The following is a 17,881-nucleotide window of genomic DNA, read 5'->3' as shown; positions in this document are numbered from 1 at the left end:
CCAGTCCCGGGAGCGGAAAGACTTACCTTAGGGGGAAAAAAGGACGGGTATACACTCGCGCACACACACACATATCCATCCACACATATACAGACACAAGCAGACATATTTAAAGACAGAGATGTCAGTCGAGGCAGAAGTGCAGAGGCAAAGATGTTGTTGAATGACAGGTGAGGTATGAGTGGCGGCAACTTGAAATTAGCGGAGATTGAGGCCTGGTGGATAACGGGAAGAGAGGATATATTGAAGAGCAAGTTCCCATCTCCGGAGTTCGGATAGGTTGGTGTTAGTAGGAAGTATCCAGATAACCCGGACGGTGTAACACTGCGCCAAGATGTGCTGGTCGTGCACCAAGGCATGTTTAGCCACAGGGTGATCCTCATTACCAACAAACACTGTCTGCCTGTGTCCATTCATGCGAATGGACAGTTTGTTGCTGGTCATTCCCACATAGAATGCATCACAGTGTAGGCAGGTCAGTTGGTAGATCACGTGGGTGCTTTCACACGTGGCTCTGCCTTTGATTGTGTACACCTTCCGGGTTACAGGACTGGAGTAGGTGGTGGTGGGAGGGTGCATGGGACAGGTTTTACACTGGGGGTGGTTACAAGGGTAGGAGCCAGAGGGTAGGGAAGGGGGCTTGGGGGCTACTTTCTTCCTAAAATTCACAAACCCAATCATCCCGGCCACCCCATTGTAGCTGGTTACCAAGCCCCCACAGAACGTATCTCTGCCTACGTAGATCAACACCTTCAACCCATTACATGCAGTCTCCCATCCTTCATCAAAGACACCAACCACTTTCTCGAACGCCTGGAATCCTTACCCAATCCGTTACCCCCAGAAACCATCCTTGTAACCATTGATGCCACTTCCTTATACACAAATATCCCGCACGTCCAGGGCCTCGCTGCGATGGAGCACTTCCTTTCACGCCGATCACCTGCCACCCTACCTAAAACCTCTTTCCTCATTACCTTAGCCAGCTTCATCCTGACCCACAACTTCGTCACTTTTGAAAACCAGACATACCAACAATTAAAGGGAACAGCCATGGGTACCAGGATGGCCCCCTCATACGCCAACCTATTCATGGGTCGCTTAGAGGAAGCCTTCTTGGTTACCCAGGCCTGCCAACCCAAAGTTTGGTACAGATTTATTGATGACATCTTCATGATCTGGACTCACAGTGAAGAAGAACTCCAGAATTTCCTCTCCAACCGCAACTCCTTTGGTTCCACCAGATTCACCTGGTCCTACTCCAAATCCCATGCCACTTTCCTTGATGTTGACCTTCACCTGTCCAATGGCCAGCTTCACACGTCCGTCCACATCAGACCCACCAACAAGCAACAGTACCTCCATTACGACAGCTGCCACCCATTCCACATCAAACGGTCCCTTCCCTACAGCCTAGGTCTTCGTGGCAAACGAATCTGCTCCAGTCCGGAATCCCTGAAGCATTACACCAACAACCTGACAACAGCTTTCGCATCCCGCAACTACCCTCCCGACCTGGTACAGAAGCAAATAACCAGAGCCACTTCCTCATCCTCTCAAACCCAGAACCTCCCACAGAAGAACCACAAAAGTGCCCCACTTGTGACAGGATACTTTCCGGGACTGGATCACATTCTGAATGTGGCACTCCAGCAGAGATACGACTTCCTCAAATCCTGCCCTGAAATGAGATCCATCCTTCATGAAATCCTCCCCACTCCACCAAGAGTGTCTTTCCGCCGTCCACCTAACCTACGTAACCTCTTAGTTCATCCCTATGAAATCCCCAAACCCCCTTCCCTACCCTCTGGCTCCTACCCTTGTAACCGCCCCCGGTGTAAAACCTGTCCCATGCACCCTCCCACCACCACCTACTCCAGTCCTGTAACCCGGAAGGTGTACACAATCAAAGGCAGAGCCACGTGTGAAAGCACCCACGTGATCTACCAACTGACCTGCCTACACTGTGATGCATTCTATGTGGGAATGACCAGCAACAAACTGTCCATTCACATGAATGGACACAGGCAGACAGTGTTTGTTGGTAATGAGGATCACCCTGTGGCTAAACATGCCTTGGTGCACGACCAGCACATCTTGGCGCAGTGTTACACCGTCCGGGTTATCTGGATACTTCCTACTAACACCAACCTATCCGAACTATGGGTTTTAAGGGAGAGGGTAAGGAGTCATTCCAATCCCGGGAGCGGAAAGACTTACCTTAAGGGGAAAAAAGGACAGGTGTACACTCGCACACACACACATATCCATCCATACATACAAGACACAAGCAGACATTTGTAAAGGCAAAGAGTTTGAGCAGAGATGTCAGTCGGGACGGAAGTACAGAGGCAAAGATGATGTTGAAAGACAGGTGAGGTATGAGCGGCGGCAGATTGAAATTAGGAATTAGCGGAGATTGAGGCCTGGCGGATAGCGAGAAGAGAGGATATGCTGAAGGGCAAGTTCCCATCTCCGGAGTTCTGACAGGTTGGTGTTAGTGGGAAGTATCCAGATAACCCGGACGGTGTAACACTGTGCCAAGATGTGCTGGCCGTGCACCAAGGCATGTTTAGCCACAGGGTGATCCTCATTACCAACAAACACTGTCTGCCTGTGTCCATTCATGCGAATGGACAGTTTGTTGCTGGTCATTCCCACATAGAACGCTTCACAGTGTAAGCAGGTCAGTTGGTAAATCACGTGGGTGCTTTCACACGTGGCTCTGCCTTTGATCGTGTACACCTTCCGGGTTACAGGACTGGAATAGGTGGTGGTGGGAGGGTGCATGGGACAGGTTTTACACCGGGGACGGTTACAGGGGTAGGAGCCAGAGGGTAGGGACACATGACACTATATATATATATATATATATATATATATATATATATATATATACCACCCCCTCCCTGTACACACACACACACACACACACACACACACACACACACACACACACACACACACACACCTGAAGACATTAATGTGATAGTTGTCTCGTACATTAGCAGCGGCACAACTTATTCAGCTTTAATTTAACTTTGAATCAATGACTAAAGAAAGTTCAAAGTGGGGACAATAACAAATTAAAAAGGCTGGTCCAACATTTAGATAATGGTAATATTTACAACATAAATTACGTTTGGCTTGAATCAACATTATTAACATTAAGGGTGGAAGATGATGATAGGCACAGAAAGAGATACAGGAACTACTATTATAATTTAAAGCCTTGCAATTTAAAACAATTACCCAGAAGAAGACTTCTCAGCTACTGCCACTCTGTCAGCATCAGGATCATTGGCAATAATAATGGTACTTCCATGAGCCTCTGCTGTGGTGAAAGAAAGATTCAGAGCACTTTTTCCTTCCTCTGGGTTTGGAAATTTTACAGTGGGAAATTCTGGATCAGGTTCCTTTTGTTCTTCAACTACTATAAATGGCTGCAGTAAATGAACAAAGAGAAGTCAGGCATATTATTATAGATTACTCGATGCATCTAAAAATAACTTACTTTCAAAAAAACAAAACTTTGTGAGCTGATATATGAACTCATTTCAGCAGCAACTGAAATAATAACAACAAGAAACAGAGACAGAGAGAGAGAGAGAGAGAGAGAGAGAGAGAGAGAGAGAGAGACTGACCTGGACTGCTTGTCCATATCAAGCACTCAGTTAATACCAGCCTAGACAACAATTTTCTCATTCAATGATTATTGTTTATAGTATTCTATTACCTATGATACAAGGATGCAGAACATGTCAGAATATTATGGTAAGAATCACATACAGGTAGTTATAATGCTTTTGTTTAATTTCCTGCATAAAAAAACTCATTAAATTTGTTCCAGGTGTAATGCCATTTCATCTTATAAAATACTCGAGAGCTATAATACTTCATATGCCTTGAGGCTGCTGCAACATGACACAATGCCCATTATTTTAGTATTTTAACAATTTATGTATTTTATAAGCAATGCGGCAGTACACCCAGAAGTATTTTAATGATATTTAAACCAGCCGTGTAAGCCTATGTATTTATGGCATACACAAAAAGTTTCTTGTGCTTTCATAAGTGTTACACCTATAAGCATACCAATATTGTGTAAAATATTGAGAACTGGGAGGCAGAAGGGTATATTCACTGTACAATGTATTGGGGTTCCTTCTCATTCCACTGGCACATTGTTGACCAAACCAAAGGCATCATCATACTTGTGAAACAAGTGATGAGAGCTAATTATGTAATTCTTTTATTTTTCTTTCTTTTTTTGTGACTCCTACATGGTCACAGTGAGAGGTTATCAGCCTGCAGTACTAGCAAGTTGGTGCACCCCAGGAAGACTATCATTCATTAAAAATAAATTAACACATTGTCATATTGACTGGATTGAACTGGCAGAGAATGAATTACAGGTTAACAAATGAAAGGAATTTTTAATTCTGATTACCAAAAAATCCTCAATACGAACCCATATCCATTTAGGCACCTTATGTAAAGAGACATCAGCATGACGCTTAACTGACAATCGGGAAACACGTAATCTATCTGTGTGTGCTGCTCTGTTAATTTTGGATATCTTGTGAGCTGACATGGTCTCCATATCAGTTATCATGAAGGAGACAATTTTGTTCAGGACTGGTTCCTGTTTCGCGTCTGACTTCCACCATGGCATTTTCTATTCATGTCTCGCATTTGCTCTTTCCTGGAATGTTTTCAGTTTATCGTTAAACAATTCCAAAATTTCCTGGAAAGATCATTAAGGCACTCAAATTTCAACATTTGCGTTTCTATCTTACAAATTATTTAGAAATAAAGGAGACAACTCACTGAAAGGAAGAAGCACTGGGTTATATGTAAATGAAAGGTACAGCACTTTGATAGCTTTCAGAATGCACTTTCTTTTTCAAGCTTGTAGGGAAAACATGCGTGCAAGCAGGCACGCATACACACACAGGCACACACGCCTGTCTTCCTACACTGTGCTCAGTCGAGGAAGTGTATTCCGAAAGCTAGCAAAGCTCTGTACCTTTTGTTTGTGTATGTATCGATGACACAGCGCATCTGCCTTTTGGTGAGTTGTCTCCTTTATTCGTAAATAATTCATCATTCTATCTCAATCGAAGTATGGAATTCTGGACTGAAGCTCCCAGCAATTCACAAACCATACTGAAAGCACTATCAGAATGTACTGTTCTTTATGGCCAAAGTACTATTATCATCTTAAAATACAACCATTATGGCACATTGGTTTTAAAATGTGTTATCAAATTTATGATGAACATTAATTCTTTCTCCAAAGTTACTAATGTTTACATTAGGGGTCCCATCACCCAACTCACCCATAGAGAGTAATAAACTCTTCTTCATCTGAGTCTAAAGATCGTATCTTTAAAAAGTGAGTATTACACCAAAAAAAAAAAAGTGATTTATAGTAGCTCTGACATCTTACCAGCAACTGAAAATATTACACATGCATTCTGCAGATTTTAAGGGTAGTCACGAAACCACCATATCATTCACATTTTGTTATAAGTGACACAAACTAGATGCAGTTTTTCCATCACTTGGTATGAGGTTGGGGTTGACTAATAAGCTCTCGTGCAGCTGAGTGTTTATCAGTAATACAACCATAGTGCACATAGCTGTTGAGAAACATCAAACCTTTTTTGCATTTTACTTGAAAGAAACATTATGGCAATCTTTCACCAAGTAAATTGATAAACAATAGAAACTGAACAATTTACACGACACTATGTAAATTGATCTATGTAACTGAAGACAAAACAATCAAACTCTGCTGGCAGTTGTAAAAATGTGACTGTGAAAATTAAGGCTAGCTGTCAATAATGATCAAAGTTGCAATACTAAAAAAAAAAAAAAAAAATTCATTACAGAGATGAAGCAAGTTTATTCTCTGTGGGAATATTCAAATAGGTGTCAGGGTACTGATAACCTCACTGCAGATTCAACACACGCGCACACACATGCACTCACACACTATTCAGATATATGTTATGAATGGGCAATCTGATTTGCTCTTTAATCGCATTTTAAATGATAAATTAGCACAAAAGATGCTGTAGGCTCTAAAACATTAAGTAAACAAATCTCTTAAAAATATATATATATATATGAAACACATGTAATTAGCTGTCACTATTTTTGCCATCAGAAACATTAATACATTACCTTAAAATTGGCTGTGTTAAATGCCTGTAACATATACGGATATCCAACACCATGCAGTGGTGTATACGTAAATTTAACTGATGTGTTAGCATTTAAATTTGCAAACAATATGTCATCTTGAATTCTGCTATAGTACGCATCCCACACTTCTCTTAGAGGGTCTTTCATGAGAGGACTACTTTGTAATATTGATGTGTCCCATGAATTTTCCCAGGGGGAAAGATTATTTAAAATGTGCTTCTGTATGTTCTTGTCATGAGGAGATATGATCTGAAAAGAAACAACATTTTTACTCTTTTCAAGAAGCTAAATTATTGGACAGTTATATTTATAAGCACTCATATACACAAGATACACAATACACTATACCTTTTATGAGCTGTATTGTATATTTAACAAAAATACAACACAGTTCATGAAAGGTATATTGTATCCTAATCATTTTTTGTGCTTTCATCACATTCTCTAACACTCTCTTCTGAATAAAGTTATAGAAAGTACTAGACATTAAGAGGTGAGGAAAACAGATATCCCTTCCCTATTTTCCAGGCCTACAATCAATTATGTAGTACGAAATACACTTACAATTTGCAGCACTGCATTTCACATGAGATACGTGAGCACAACTATAAATAATGGGTGATTTTTGTATTTTTTTCTATAACTAATGAAACACTACGTATATTTGCTAACAAGATCTATCAGAACCTGCCAGATACTTAACAAATCAAATGATGAAAGTTTTCATACAAATTCCTGTTGTAAACAGCTACAAAGGTAAATTCAAAAATATGTATTTGGTAATAATGAAATTATTCCATAGATAATAGGAAGACATATTTACAAAACAAATAAATTCTTGTATTCAGTGTGAACATTTATACTTCCTGTAATTATCTATGACCCACCCAACATGAGGGGAGGGGGGAACAAAACGTCCTATAGGTGGACTCACACAACATTAGTGTATCTCGAGGGGAAATAATCTGAAAACTTCTGATGATCAGCTGTGAGTCTAGTGCAAACATGTTAAATATGGCAGCTCACACAGGGTGTACAGTCTGCAATGCTGTGGATAGCCTTCAGTTGCCAGTGGCATTGCTTGTATTAAATATGCAGAAACAACTGCAGAGTTATGGGCCTCTGGAACTTTTTACACTCCAACACAAAGTATGGCAGCATATGAAACGACTGCTATCAGCAAGCACGACCACCATCTCTGTTCGATGAGACTAATATTTTAAGTTCAGATATTTAGTCTAAAGCCTGTACACTGTACCATCTCAATCAATACTGAAATATTAAGAAAGTAGACTGAGACATGCCTCCTTACTCAAGGGGTATAAGTACCAAAGCATAAATGGATAAGAAGACAGATTCAGAATGGTGCAGTATTCCTTTGAATTATTTCCAGATTTCACAGAACATTCAAGTGCAGAATAAATATCTACCTGTAATTATTATTTTTAGTTGTTCATTATTAACGATGCTCTGAATTACAGGTCTCTGTTAGAATTGCAGCAGGCATAGCAGCTCATTTCCCCCAGATATTTAATATATTTTTACTCTGAGAACAATTGGAAGTAAAGAGTTGACTGAAGCCTACATTCCTCTTACTTAACTTTTATTTAACTGTCTTGACTGCACAGTTTTTTGAATAGAATTACTGGTTTTGGCCATGCAATAGCCATTTTCAGTTTCTCTTGTTCTGTTGCACTGCAATACGTCATTTCAACTAAAAATAACACTAGTCAAAATTTTTATTAGCTACTGATACTAAATACTATTTCATGAACAAAATGTTCATACTGTAAACAACAAGATGAAATGTCTGGCAAAGAAACAAGCTGCTGGATATGTGAGAGCCTGTCTCTGACTTCTAAACAAAATGAACACAACTTACAGCACAACTTTCACTGTGGCAGAACTGAAATGATAAGCTGCACACAAAAAGAGATACCTACATTAATCAGTGAATTAGGTTTCAAAATTGTACGCTCAAACAGCTTTAAGCAATAATGAAATGACATTCATTAACTCCAAATTGGAGAGAGAAGTAGATCTCCTTCAAGATTTAAAAACAATTTTGACACATTAGCCACATGCTCTAGGCACCAATGTATGATCTACAGTGCACCAAATTCAATATAAACAGCAACCACATTTTTCAATGCTATCTCTTTGCATTATATCAACGAAAGATGATTACGTGCTGAAGAAAATAGCTGGATCCAAAAAATGGTGATTTCACATTTTGTTAATAACATTCAGCAATATACCCAAAAACTAACTGCCTAAATTGATGTTGCTTTGCTTCTTTTCAATATTTGCACTCTTTGGCTGCCACATGGCTACTGGCCTTTCTGTAGCTCGCTGTCACAGAGCTTCCTTTCAGCAAAGATTCTGTTAGCATAGCTGCAGCCATTAAGACCAACAGCAAAAAAAGAGACTAGACAGATACATTTCCTAAATAACCAGGTTAAAGAATAGTTCGCTGTAAATTAAGTTTCTATTTTAAATATTTCTCATAATTAACAGTCTTAGCTATAGTACTATTTTTGATTTTATAGAAATTTATTCAGGAACTTCTAGCAATTAGATACAACCATCGTTTCAGGTGTTACGCAGTGATGCAATACAAAACATTGTTATCTTGCTTGTTTCCTCTCTTTCAGCTGAATTTTGCCTTCCTTTTTGAAATGCATCAATACCCTTTTAAAAAATTCAGTATCATCTACGAGAAACATCCATGTCTGTTTAAATCAAGGGTACGTAATCATTACATTATAACATCTTTGTTCTCATGATGAGTGAAACAAAAGGAGGGTTAAGTTGAACTCTTGAGACAAAAAGTGATAGCAGTACTTATCCAAGTCTAATATGTAGTGAGGGTTATGGGTGCATAATATCGAAATTGTGTGATGGATATCCTACACTACTGTATGAGCGGTAATGCAAGAGGTTATATGAATTATGTGGCACATTAAAATAAATCTACAATAATACATTTCAGCACTTTGCTTAAGACTCATGTATATCAAATAAATCACAAAATATTATCTATAAAATAGCTAAATTCTGACAATCCGTGATTATAACAAAGAGCTCCAGAGGTCAAATCTTTGATGAATATTACAGTCCATTTATGGCTGATGTATGTAACACAGAAGTATCTATCATTTATTATTTCAATTTCCACTTGAAACTAATACATTAACTTCTTTTGTAATATCTGTCAATAATAGCATAGTGAACATGAAAGCACCTTGGTGCAATAAAATTTTGGGGAAAGTCGATATATATAGAGACAGAGATAGATAGATAGATAGATAGATAGATAGAGAGAGAGAGAGAGAGAGAGAGAGAGAGAGAGAGAGAGAGTGTGTCTTAAAAAGAAAATAATTGTACATTACCTGTGCACCATTGCTCCAATAGACTTTGTATCCATTGTCATCCTTAGGGTTATGTGATGCAGTTACCATGATTCCAGCAGCACATTTGAAATGGAGAATGGCAAATGGAACAAAAGGTGTTGGACATATTTGTGAGAACAAATACACTTGCACATTTCTGCGTATGAGAATGTTTGCAGCCAACTGAGCAAATCTGGAAAAAAAATTATATATAAAGTTTCATGACACACGGTAGTCATGTTCTACATTTATCATGAAACTCTCATCTCAACCGCAAAATATTCATTTTCTTTCTCCCTTGAGCATTTTGTCATTTCATCACCGTCAATGGAACAGAATCTAATGATACAAAGAATCATTCTCAACTTACGTTTACTAAGTGCAGGTGCACTTATGCTTAGTTATAGCAAGTCGGATTCAATACTTTATAACAATGGTGTTCTGTTCCTTTGACAATGGGAAATGGTAAAATGCCAAGCAGCATAGAGAAGATTTAAAATAAGTATTTTGTGATCAATATAAGAATTTTATTATCTGCTACCTGGAGATACTAAAAGGTATCAGATAGATTACATAATGGTAAAACAGAGATTTAGGAACCAGGTTTTAAATTGTAAGACATTTCCTGGGGCAGAGGTGGATTCTGACCACAATCTATTGGTTATGAACTGCAGATTGAAACTGAAGAAACTGCAAAAAGGTGGGAATTTAAGGAGATGGGACCTGGATAAACTGAAAGAACCAGAGGTTGTAGAGAGTTTCAGGGAGAGCATAAGGGAACAATTGACAGGAATGGGGGAAAGAAATACAGTAGAAGAAGAATGGGTAGCTCTGAGGGATGAAGTAGTGAAGGCAGCAGAGGATCAAGTAGGTAAAAAGACGAGGGCTAATAGAAATCCTTGGGTAACAGAAGAAATATTGAATTTAATTGATGAAAGGAGAAAATATAAAAATGCAGTAAATGAAGCAGGCAAAAAGGAATACAAACGTCTCAAAAATGATATCGACAGGAAGTGCAAAATGGCTAAGCAGGGATGGCTAGAGGACAAATGTAAGGATGTAGAGGCTTGTCTCACTAGGGGTAAGATAGATACTGCCTACAGGAAAATTAAAGAGACCTTTGGAGAGAAGAGAACCACTTGTATGAATATCAAGAGCTCAAATGGCAACCCAGTTCTAAGCAAAGAAGGGAAGGCAGAAAGGTGGAAGGAGTATATAGAGGGTTTATACAAGGGTGATGTACTTGAGGACAATATTATGGAAATGGAAGAGGATGTAGATGAAGACGAAATGGGAGATAAGATACTGTGTGAAGAGTTTGACAGAGCACTGAAAGACCTGAGTCGAAACAAGGCCCCGGGAGTAGACAACATTCCATTTGAACTACTGATGGCCTCGGGAGAGCCAGTCATGACAAAACTCTACCATCTGGTGAGCACGATGTATGAGACAGGCGAAATACCCTCAGACTTCAAGAAGAATATAATAATTCCAATCCCAAAGAAAGCAGGTGTTGACAGATGTGAAAATTACCGAACTATCAGTTTAATAAGTCACAGCTGCAAAATACTAACGCGAATTCTTTACAGACGAATGGAAAAACTGGTAGAAGCCGACCTCGGGGAAGATCAGTTTGGATTCCGTAGAAATGTTGGAACACGAGAGGCAATACTAACCCTACGACTTATCTTAGAAGAAAGATTAAAGAAAGGCAAACCTACGTTTCTAGCATTTGTAGACTTAGAGAAAGCTTTTGACAATGTTAACTGGAATACTCTCTTTCAAATTCTGAAGGTGGCATGGGTAAAATACAGGGAGCGAAAGGCTATTTACAGTTTGTACAGAAACCAGATGGCAGTTATAAGAGTCGAGGGGCATGAAAGGGAAGCAGTGGTTGGGAAAGGAGTAAGACAGGGTTGTAGCCTCTCCCCGATGTTATTCAATCTGTATATTGAGCAAGCAGTAAAGGAAACAAAAGAAAAATTTGGAGTAGGTATTAAAATTCATGGAGAAGAAGTAAAAACTTTGAGGTTCGCCGATGACATTGTAATTCTGTCAGAGACAGCAAAGGACTTGGAAGAGCAGTTGAACGGAGTGGACAGTGTCTTGAAAGGAGGATATAAGATGAACATCAACAAACGCAAAACGAGGATAATGGAATGTAGTCAAATTAAGTCGGGTGATGCTGAGGGAATTAGATTAGGAAATGAGACACTTAAAGTAGTAAAGGAGTTTTGCTATTTAGGGAGTAAAATAACCGATGATGGTCGAAGTAGAGAGGATATAAAATGTAGACTGGCAATGGCAAGGAAAGCGTTTCTCAAGAAGAGGAATTTGTTAACATCGAGTATAGATTTAAGTGTCAGGAAGTCGTTTCTGAAAGTATTTGTATGGAGTGTAGCCATGTATGGAAGTGAAACATGGACGATAACTAGTTTGGACAAGAAGAGAATAGAAGCTTTCGAAATGTGGTGCTACAGAAGAATGCTGAAGATAAAGTGGGTAGATCACGTACCTAATGAGGAGGTATTGAATAGGATTGGGGAGAAGAGAAGTTTGTGGCACAACTTGACTAGAAGAAGGGATCGGTTGGTAGGACATGTTTTGAGGCATCAAGGGATCACAAATTTAGCATTGGAGGGCAGTGTGGAGGGTAAAAATCGTAGAGGGAGACCAAGAGATGAATACACTAAGCAGATTCAGAAGGATGTAGGTTGCAGTAGATACTGGGAGATGAAGAAGCTTGCACAGGATAGAGTAGCATGGAGAGCTGCATCAAACCAGTCTCGGGACTGAAGACCACAACAACAACAACCTCATATACACAGTTGGATGTATATGCTATATACATTTAATATTATGTTATATTATAAATTTATTATTTTAGAAATTTATGATTCTATTAAACAATCATGAAGCTTCAAGAAAACTTTAAACTTTTACATGATGGCAGAGCAATTTCATAATTTAAACTATATAGATCTATCTAGTTATCTATATACGTAAAAACAAAGATGTGACTTACCAAATGAAAGTGCTGGCAGGTCGACAGACACACAAACGAACAAAAACATACACACAAAATTCAAGCTTTCGCAACCAACGGTTGCCTCATCAGGAAAGAGGGAAGGAGAGGGAAAGACGAAAGGATGTGGGTTTTAAGGGAGAGGGTAAGGAGTCAATCCAGTCCCGGGAGTGGAAAGACTTACCTTAGGGGGAAAAAGGACGGGTATACACTCGCGCACACACACACACACATCCATCCACACATATACAGACACAAGCTAGTTGGTCTTTAAATATGTCTGCTTGTGTCTGTATATGTGTGGATGGATATGTGTGTGTGTGTGTGTGTGTGTGTGTGTGTGTGTGTGTGTGTGTGTGTGCGCGCGCGCGCGAGTGTATACCCGTCCTTTTTTCCCCCTAAGGTAAGTCTTTCCGCTCCCGGGACTGGAATGACTCCTTACCCTCTCCCTTAAAACCCACATCCTTTCGTCTTTCCCTCTCCTTCCCTCTTTCCTGATGAGGCAACCGTTGGTTGCGAAAGCTTGAATTTTGTGTGTATGTTTGTGTTCGTTTGTGTGTCTGTCGACCTGCCAGCACTTTCATTTGGTAAGTCACATCATCTTTGTTTTTAGGTATATTTTTCCTACGTGGAATGTTTCCTTCTATTATAACCATATCTAGTTAGATCTATCTAGTTATCAAAGAAAGTGTGCTATTTGCTAACAGAAATGCAGTTTTGTATAAACACAGCAAAGTTTCTGTGGAGCAAGGTGAGTTTTGGAACTCTTAAGAAGAAGAATAAGAAAACAGTCATGAACTGCATATTGGTATACTGGTTAAAATTGACAGAATGAACTCTAAATTACCCCAACTAACTTATTAAAACAGAGCGGCAGAGCAATGTTACACTTTCTGATACTTGAAGAACAGCACATTAAAAAAAATACAGTCTGGGAGAGGAAGTATTTTATGGTGGGGGGGGGGGGGGGGTTTGCACCATTCCTTGATAAGCAGTTGTCTAGCAGACATGTGTATATGGAGGAAGGGAGGAGGGAGGAGGAAAGGGTTATGGCAGCTGGGAGGTGGAAAACAATCTGAGGAGTGAGACAGAGATTGACAGAGAGAAGTATCGCAAGGATGGACAGGGCAAAACAAAGGATTTTCAATGTCTGAGGTAAAATGTGTATTAATTCTGACAAAATTGACAAAACTATATTAGTCGTAGTAATAGCAGGCAAAAAACAGACAGATAAGGAAGTTTTGTATTTGCAACTGAGGGGAGCAGTATGCTACAACGAATGTAGTCAGGAACAATCATAATACAACAATACAGTTTCTTGGGAAGTGAGTCCACATTACTTGGTTCAACTGAATGACAACACTGATGTTCCACTGGAATGTTTTTGACTGGAAGTCTATCACTGATGAAAGCCAGCGAGACAGTGAGCTTGTGGACGGCTGACGACATGGTCCAGTGAGGTGTGGGCTCAAGGATGGGTGAGACGAGGTCCAGTGAGATGTAAACTTGAGGACAGTTGAGATACAATCCAGCTAAGTGTGAGCTTGAGGATGTTTTAGCCAAGGTTCAGTGAAACGTAGTTCAAGGATCACTTAGACGAGGTCCAGAGAAGCAGCAACTCAATGAAAGTTGAGATGGGCTCTAGAGAAGCACCAGCAGCAACTCAAGGATTGTTGAGATGAGGTTTAGGGAAGTAGCAACTTGAGGATGGCTGAGGTGAAGTCTGATGAGGCAAGTGATTAAGAATGAACTTCAATTGGTCAGTTGTTGAGTGCGGCTGGCATAAGCCCAGAGCACGAGCGAGAGCTGAGAATGAATACCGACTGACCCATAGTGCTCAGAGCCATGAATCCCGACTGATGGGATGCTAAGTGATGGCAGCCTAAATTAGGACTGCGCAGTGGCTGATAGATCTCCTGAGGGCAATGTAATAAGTAGATCTAAACCACAGCAGCCTGTGGTACATACCTGTATGGATGGTAACACATCGCATTTGTGGTTCGCTTATGGATGAGGTGGCAGAGCCATTTCGAACACACTGAGTGAGGTGGCGCAGTGGTTAGCATACTGGACTCACATTCGGGAGGACGCGGTTCAATCCCGCAACCTGCCATCTCAAATTAGGTTTCCCATGATTTCGCTAAATCGCTTCAGGCAAATGCTGGGATGGTGCCTTTGACAGGGCATGGCTGACTTCCTTCCCCATCCTTCCCTAATCCGATGAGACCGATAACCTCACTGTTTGGTCTCTTCCCCCAAATCATCCCAAACCGCTTAATGCAGTGTGGCATCCGCATGGAAGAGGCAAACCCAGGGTTGGATGCTCCTGATAGTGTAGGTTGGAATCCATGGAGTGGTGGCCGAAGGTAGTTGGCACAGTGGCGGATGTGAGAGACAGCTCGAGGACAGATGAGGCAAGGTCCAGCAATGCGCCAACTCAAGGATAGATGAGGCAAGGTCCAGCAAGGCAGTAGCTCAAGGAACGATGAGGCAAGGTAGAGTGAGACAGCTTGAGAATAGTTGAGGCAAAATCCAGTGAGGCAGTGGCTCAAGAACGATTGAGGTAAAATCCAGTGAGGCAGCAGTACAAGGACGAATGAGGCAAAAACCAGCAAGGCAACAGCTTAAGAATGGTTGACACAAGGTCCAGCGAGACAAGGGCTCAGGCATGAACTCTGACTGATAAGCTACCTAGCATGGCGAACATAAGCTCAGAACATGAGTGAGAGTTGAGTGTGAACTCCAACTGATGGGTTGCTAAGTGTGGCCAAATTAAGACCAGAGTGAGCAGTGGCTGTAGAATGGCCAGGCAGCGTCCTAAATAAATGCATGGCATAAGAATATTGGTGTGGTGTCCAGCAGGCACTTGATTTTGCAGAAGAGAGATGGTGCCCACAATTGCAGCACTACTGCTCTGATACACACACCACTACTTGTGAGGCTGGTGTCACACGGTATTGTGGTGGATGCTGGAGCTTCAATTGAAAACAATTTGAGGTGTTTGTGCTGATGCCAAACTGTTTCTATTAAACTCCTGAAGAAGGTATAACTAGCAGACCTGAACTGCCGCATTCTGTGACATACATCTGTATGGTTGGTAGCGTTAGCCTGGGAGCACAACAGGAAGTTTTTACTAGTACTAGAAAAAGGTTTTTTGCTTGAAAGTTGCACAATTCGCTAGTAAATGTTTTGTGGGCCAACCATCAGCTGTCTGCAAGTGTGTCGTTGCATTACCTCGTTTCTTGGTGTCATCATTAACCAAAAATAATTACTACTGTAAAATTTTCACAAACCAAATGAGATGTTAAACCCTTTTCTTCCTTCATATCTCAAAATGGAGGAGAATCGTCATTCATCATTACCAAATAACTGGTTAGCTATGGCATAACTAATTCCTCAAGTAATATGTGACCCTCTTTCTCAAAGGCAGAAGGGAAAAATTAACTGGACACTGTCTGTTCTCCTGATACTCCTTTGCTGCTGTACAGGATGATTTGTATGTAAATCTGCCACAGTATATCACATATCAACTCCATCTTATGTACCCTAAGAAGAATAGAAAGGCTGTTTTTTCTATGCCAGTAGAAACATTCTTTAGAAATCAAAGCATATGATCACATGCAATCCATAACCAGTCTTACCAGTTTCCACGAATACTACGGAGTACCTCATTAAAATGAAAACCCTGATAAAATAATCATAATCACAAAATGAAAATTAGAAGCAGAGCATTTTTCTTGTATTTATACGTTGGTATAAATTTTGAAATTATTTTGTTTGACTGAAACACCGTTAAATGCATATTCTATAACAGCAAACTGTATCAAAAATTTCACAAAACCATATCCCAAGATTTTATAATCTAACTGAAATTCTAAAATGTGGTAGTACAACAGTACACATCAGGCCATCAGCTATGGGCATTATAACTTAACAATGGGAAGCACTCCGGCAGACTTCACATATTTTCTTCTAGCATGTGGCAATTAAGTGCACTTTTTTATCCAATGAGATGATCGGGAACCTCATAACACTTTAAAATTACAGTAGACGTCATCTGAAGTGTATGGAGAAGTGTACAACAACACATATTTAGTTTGAGAGATCTGTGTCAAGGATGGTTTCCTATTGAACTTACCATACAGAAATGTATTAATGTGTATAAGATACATAGGGATACTCCCAATCCAATAATGGCTCTTGGCAGATGGGAGCTAGTCTTGCCAAGGTCTTGGGAAGAGACTGGATACTAGGTAGGATCCCTGAGCTATGCAACTATCTGCAAACTAGCAGCACAGACAGCCCCAGCAGTAACCAATGTGGATATTGCTGTCTGCGTTTGGCAAGTGAAGAATGAAGAATCCAAAACTTGGAAAAATAAGTGTTCTGGGAGGACATGACATGACTAGTTAGAGGTGTGATCAGTCTGCGAAAACTGTGATTGTAGTAACCGAGCAATAAGCATTCTAGAACTAATTGCACAATACGCACTAGTCAGCTGCTCTGCATGTTGAGTAGCTACTGCAAGTGACTGGAGTTGCCTGTCACATTAAGAAAACTCTGACATATAATAATGGAAGTTTGAAAGTTTGGTGTCCCAGCTTTCTACATGTTACGTCGAGGAAAAGATTATAATTTAATAGAAGCAATCCATTTTTTGGCACCTTAATTTCCAACTGTAAATGATGGTTAGTTGATTTAGGGTTTAAAAAGGAATAAGAAAAACAGATTCATTCACATATTAGGAATGATTATCATGAATAATATGTTGCCACACTACTAACAGCTACAGCAAAGATAGCCTTACTTGACAGGCTGTGTTCAATGTGGCTTTCTGATTCCTTAACCAATGAAAGGTAACATTCTACAAGTGGGGCATAGAAAGTCAGAAGCTTCAGCATGGTAGGGAAGCTATAAAATATGAAAAGAGGAATGAAAAGGCTCATTCTACATACAGTGAGTGTTAGTGAAATGAAATGGAAAGAAGTCAAGGATTTCTGGTCAGATGAGTATAGGGTAATATCAACAGCATCAGAAAATGATGTAACTGGAGTAGGATTTGTTATGAATAGGGAAGTAGGGCAGAGAGGGAATTACTGTGAACAGTTCAGTGATAGGGTTGTTCTCAAGGGGATCAACAGCAAACCAATACCAAGAATGATAGTTCATGTATACATGCCGAAGTCATGAGCTGAAGATGAAGAGAGAGAGAAAGTATATGAGGATATTGAAAGATCAATTCAGTATGTAA

At 40.1% G+C, this 17,881-nt stretch overlaps 1 protein-coding gene across 3 annotated transcripts in view; it reads right to left on the bottom strand.

Moving 5' to 3' along the window:
• LOC126091854 (phosphopentomutase) overlaps nucleotides 1-17,881 on the bottom strand; it is a 122,986-nt gene that overhangs the window by 89,619 nt on the left and 15,486 nt on the right. For all 3 annotated transcript variants that reach the window (XM_049907120.1, XM_049907119.1, XM_049907121.1), the window contains exons 4-6: nucleotides 9,606-9,798; nucleotides 6,193-6,462; nucleotides 3,253-3,443 (exon numbers count right to left, since the gene is read on the bottom strand). In XM_049907120.1, coding sequence (XP_049763077.1) covers nucleotides 3,253-3,443; nucleotides 6,193-6,462; nucleotides 9,606-9,798 — 654 coding nt within the window. The remainder of the gene's footprint in view (nucleotides 1-3,252; nucleotides 3,444-6,192; nucleotides 6,463-9,605; nucleotides 9,799-17,881) is intronic.

The sequence above is a fragment of the Schistocerca cancellata genome, chromosome 7, assembly GCF_023864275.1.
Source record: "Schistocerca cancellata isolate TAMUIC-IGC-003103 chromosome 7, iqSchCanc2.1, whole genome shotgun sequence".
Lineage (NCBI taxonomy): Eukaryota > Metazoa > Arthropoda > Insecta > Orthoptera > Acrididae > Schistocerca > Schistocerca cancellata.
The sequence above is the reverse complement of the archived record's forward strand: the minus strand, read 5'-3'. Positions and strand labels throughout refer to the sequence as shown.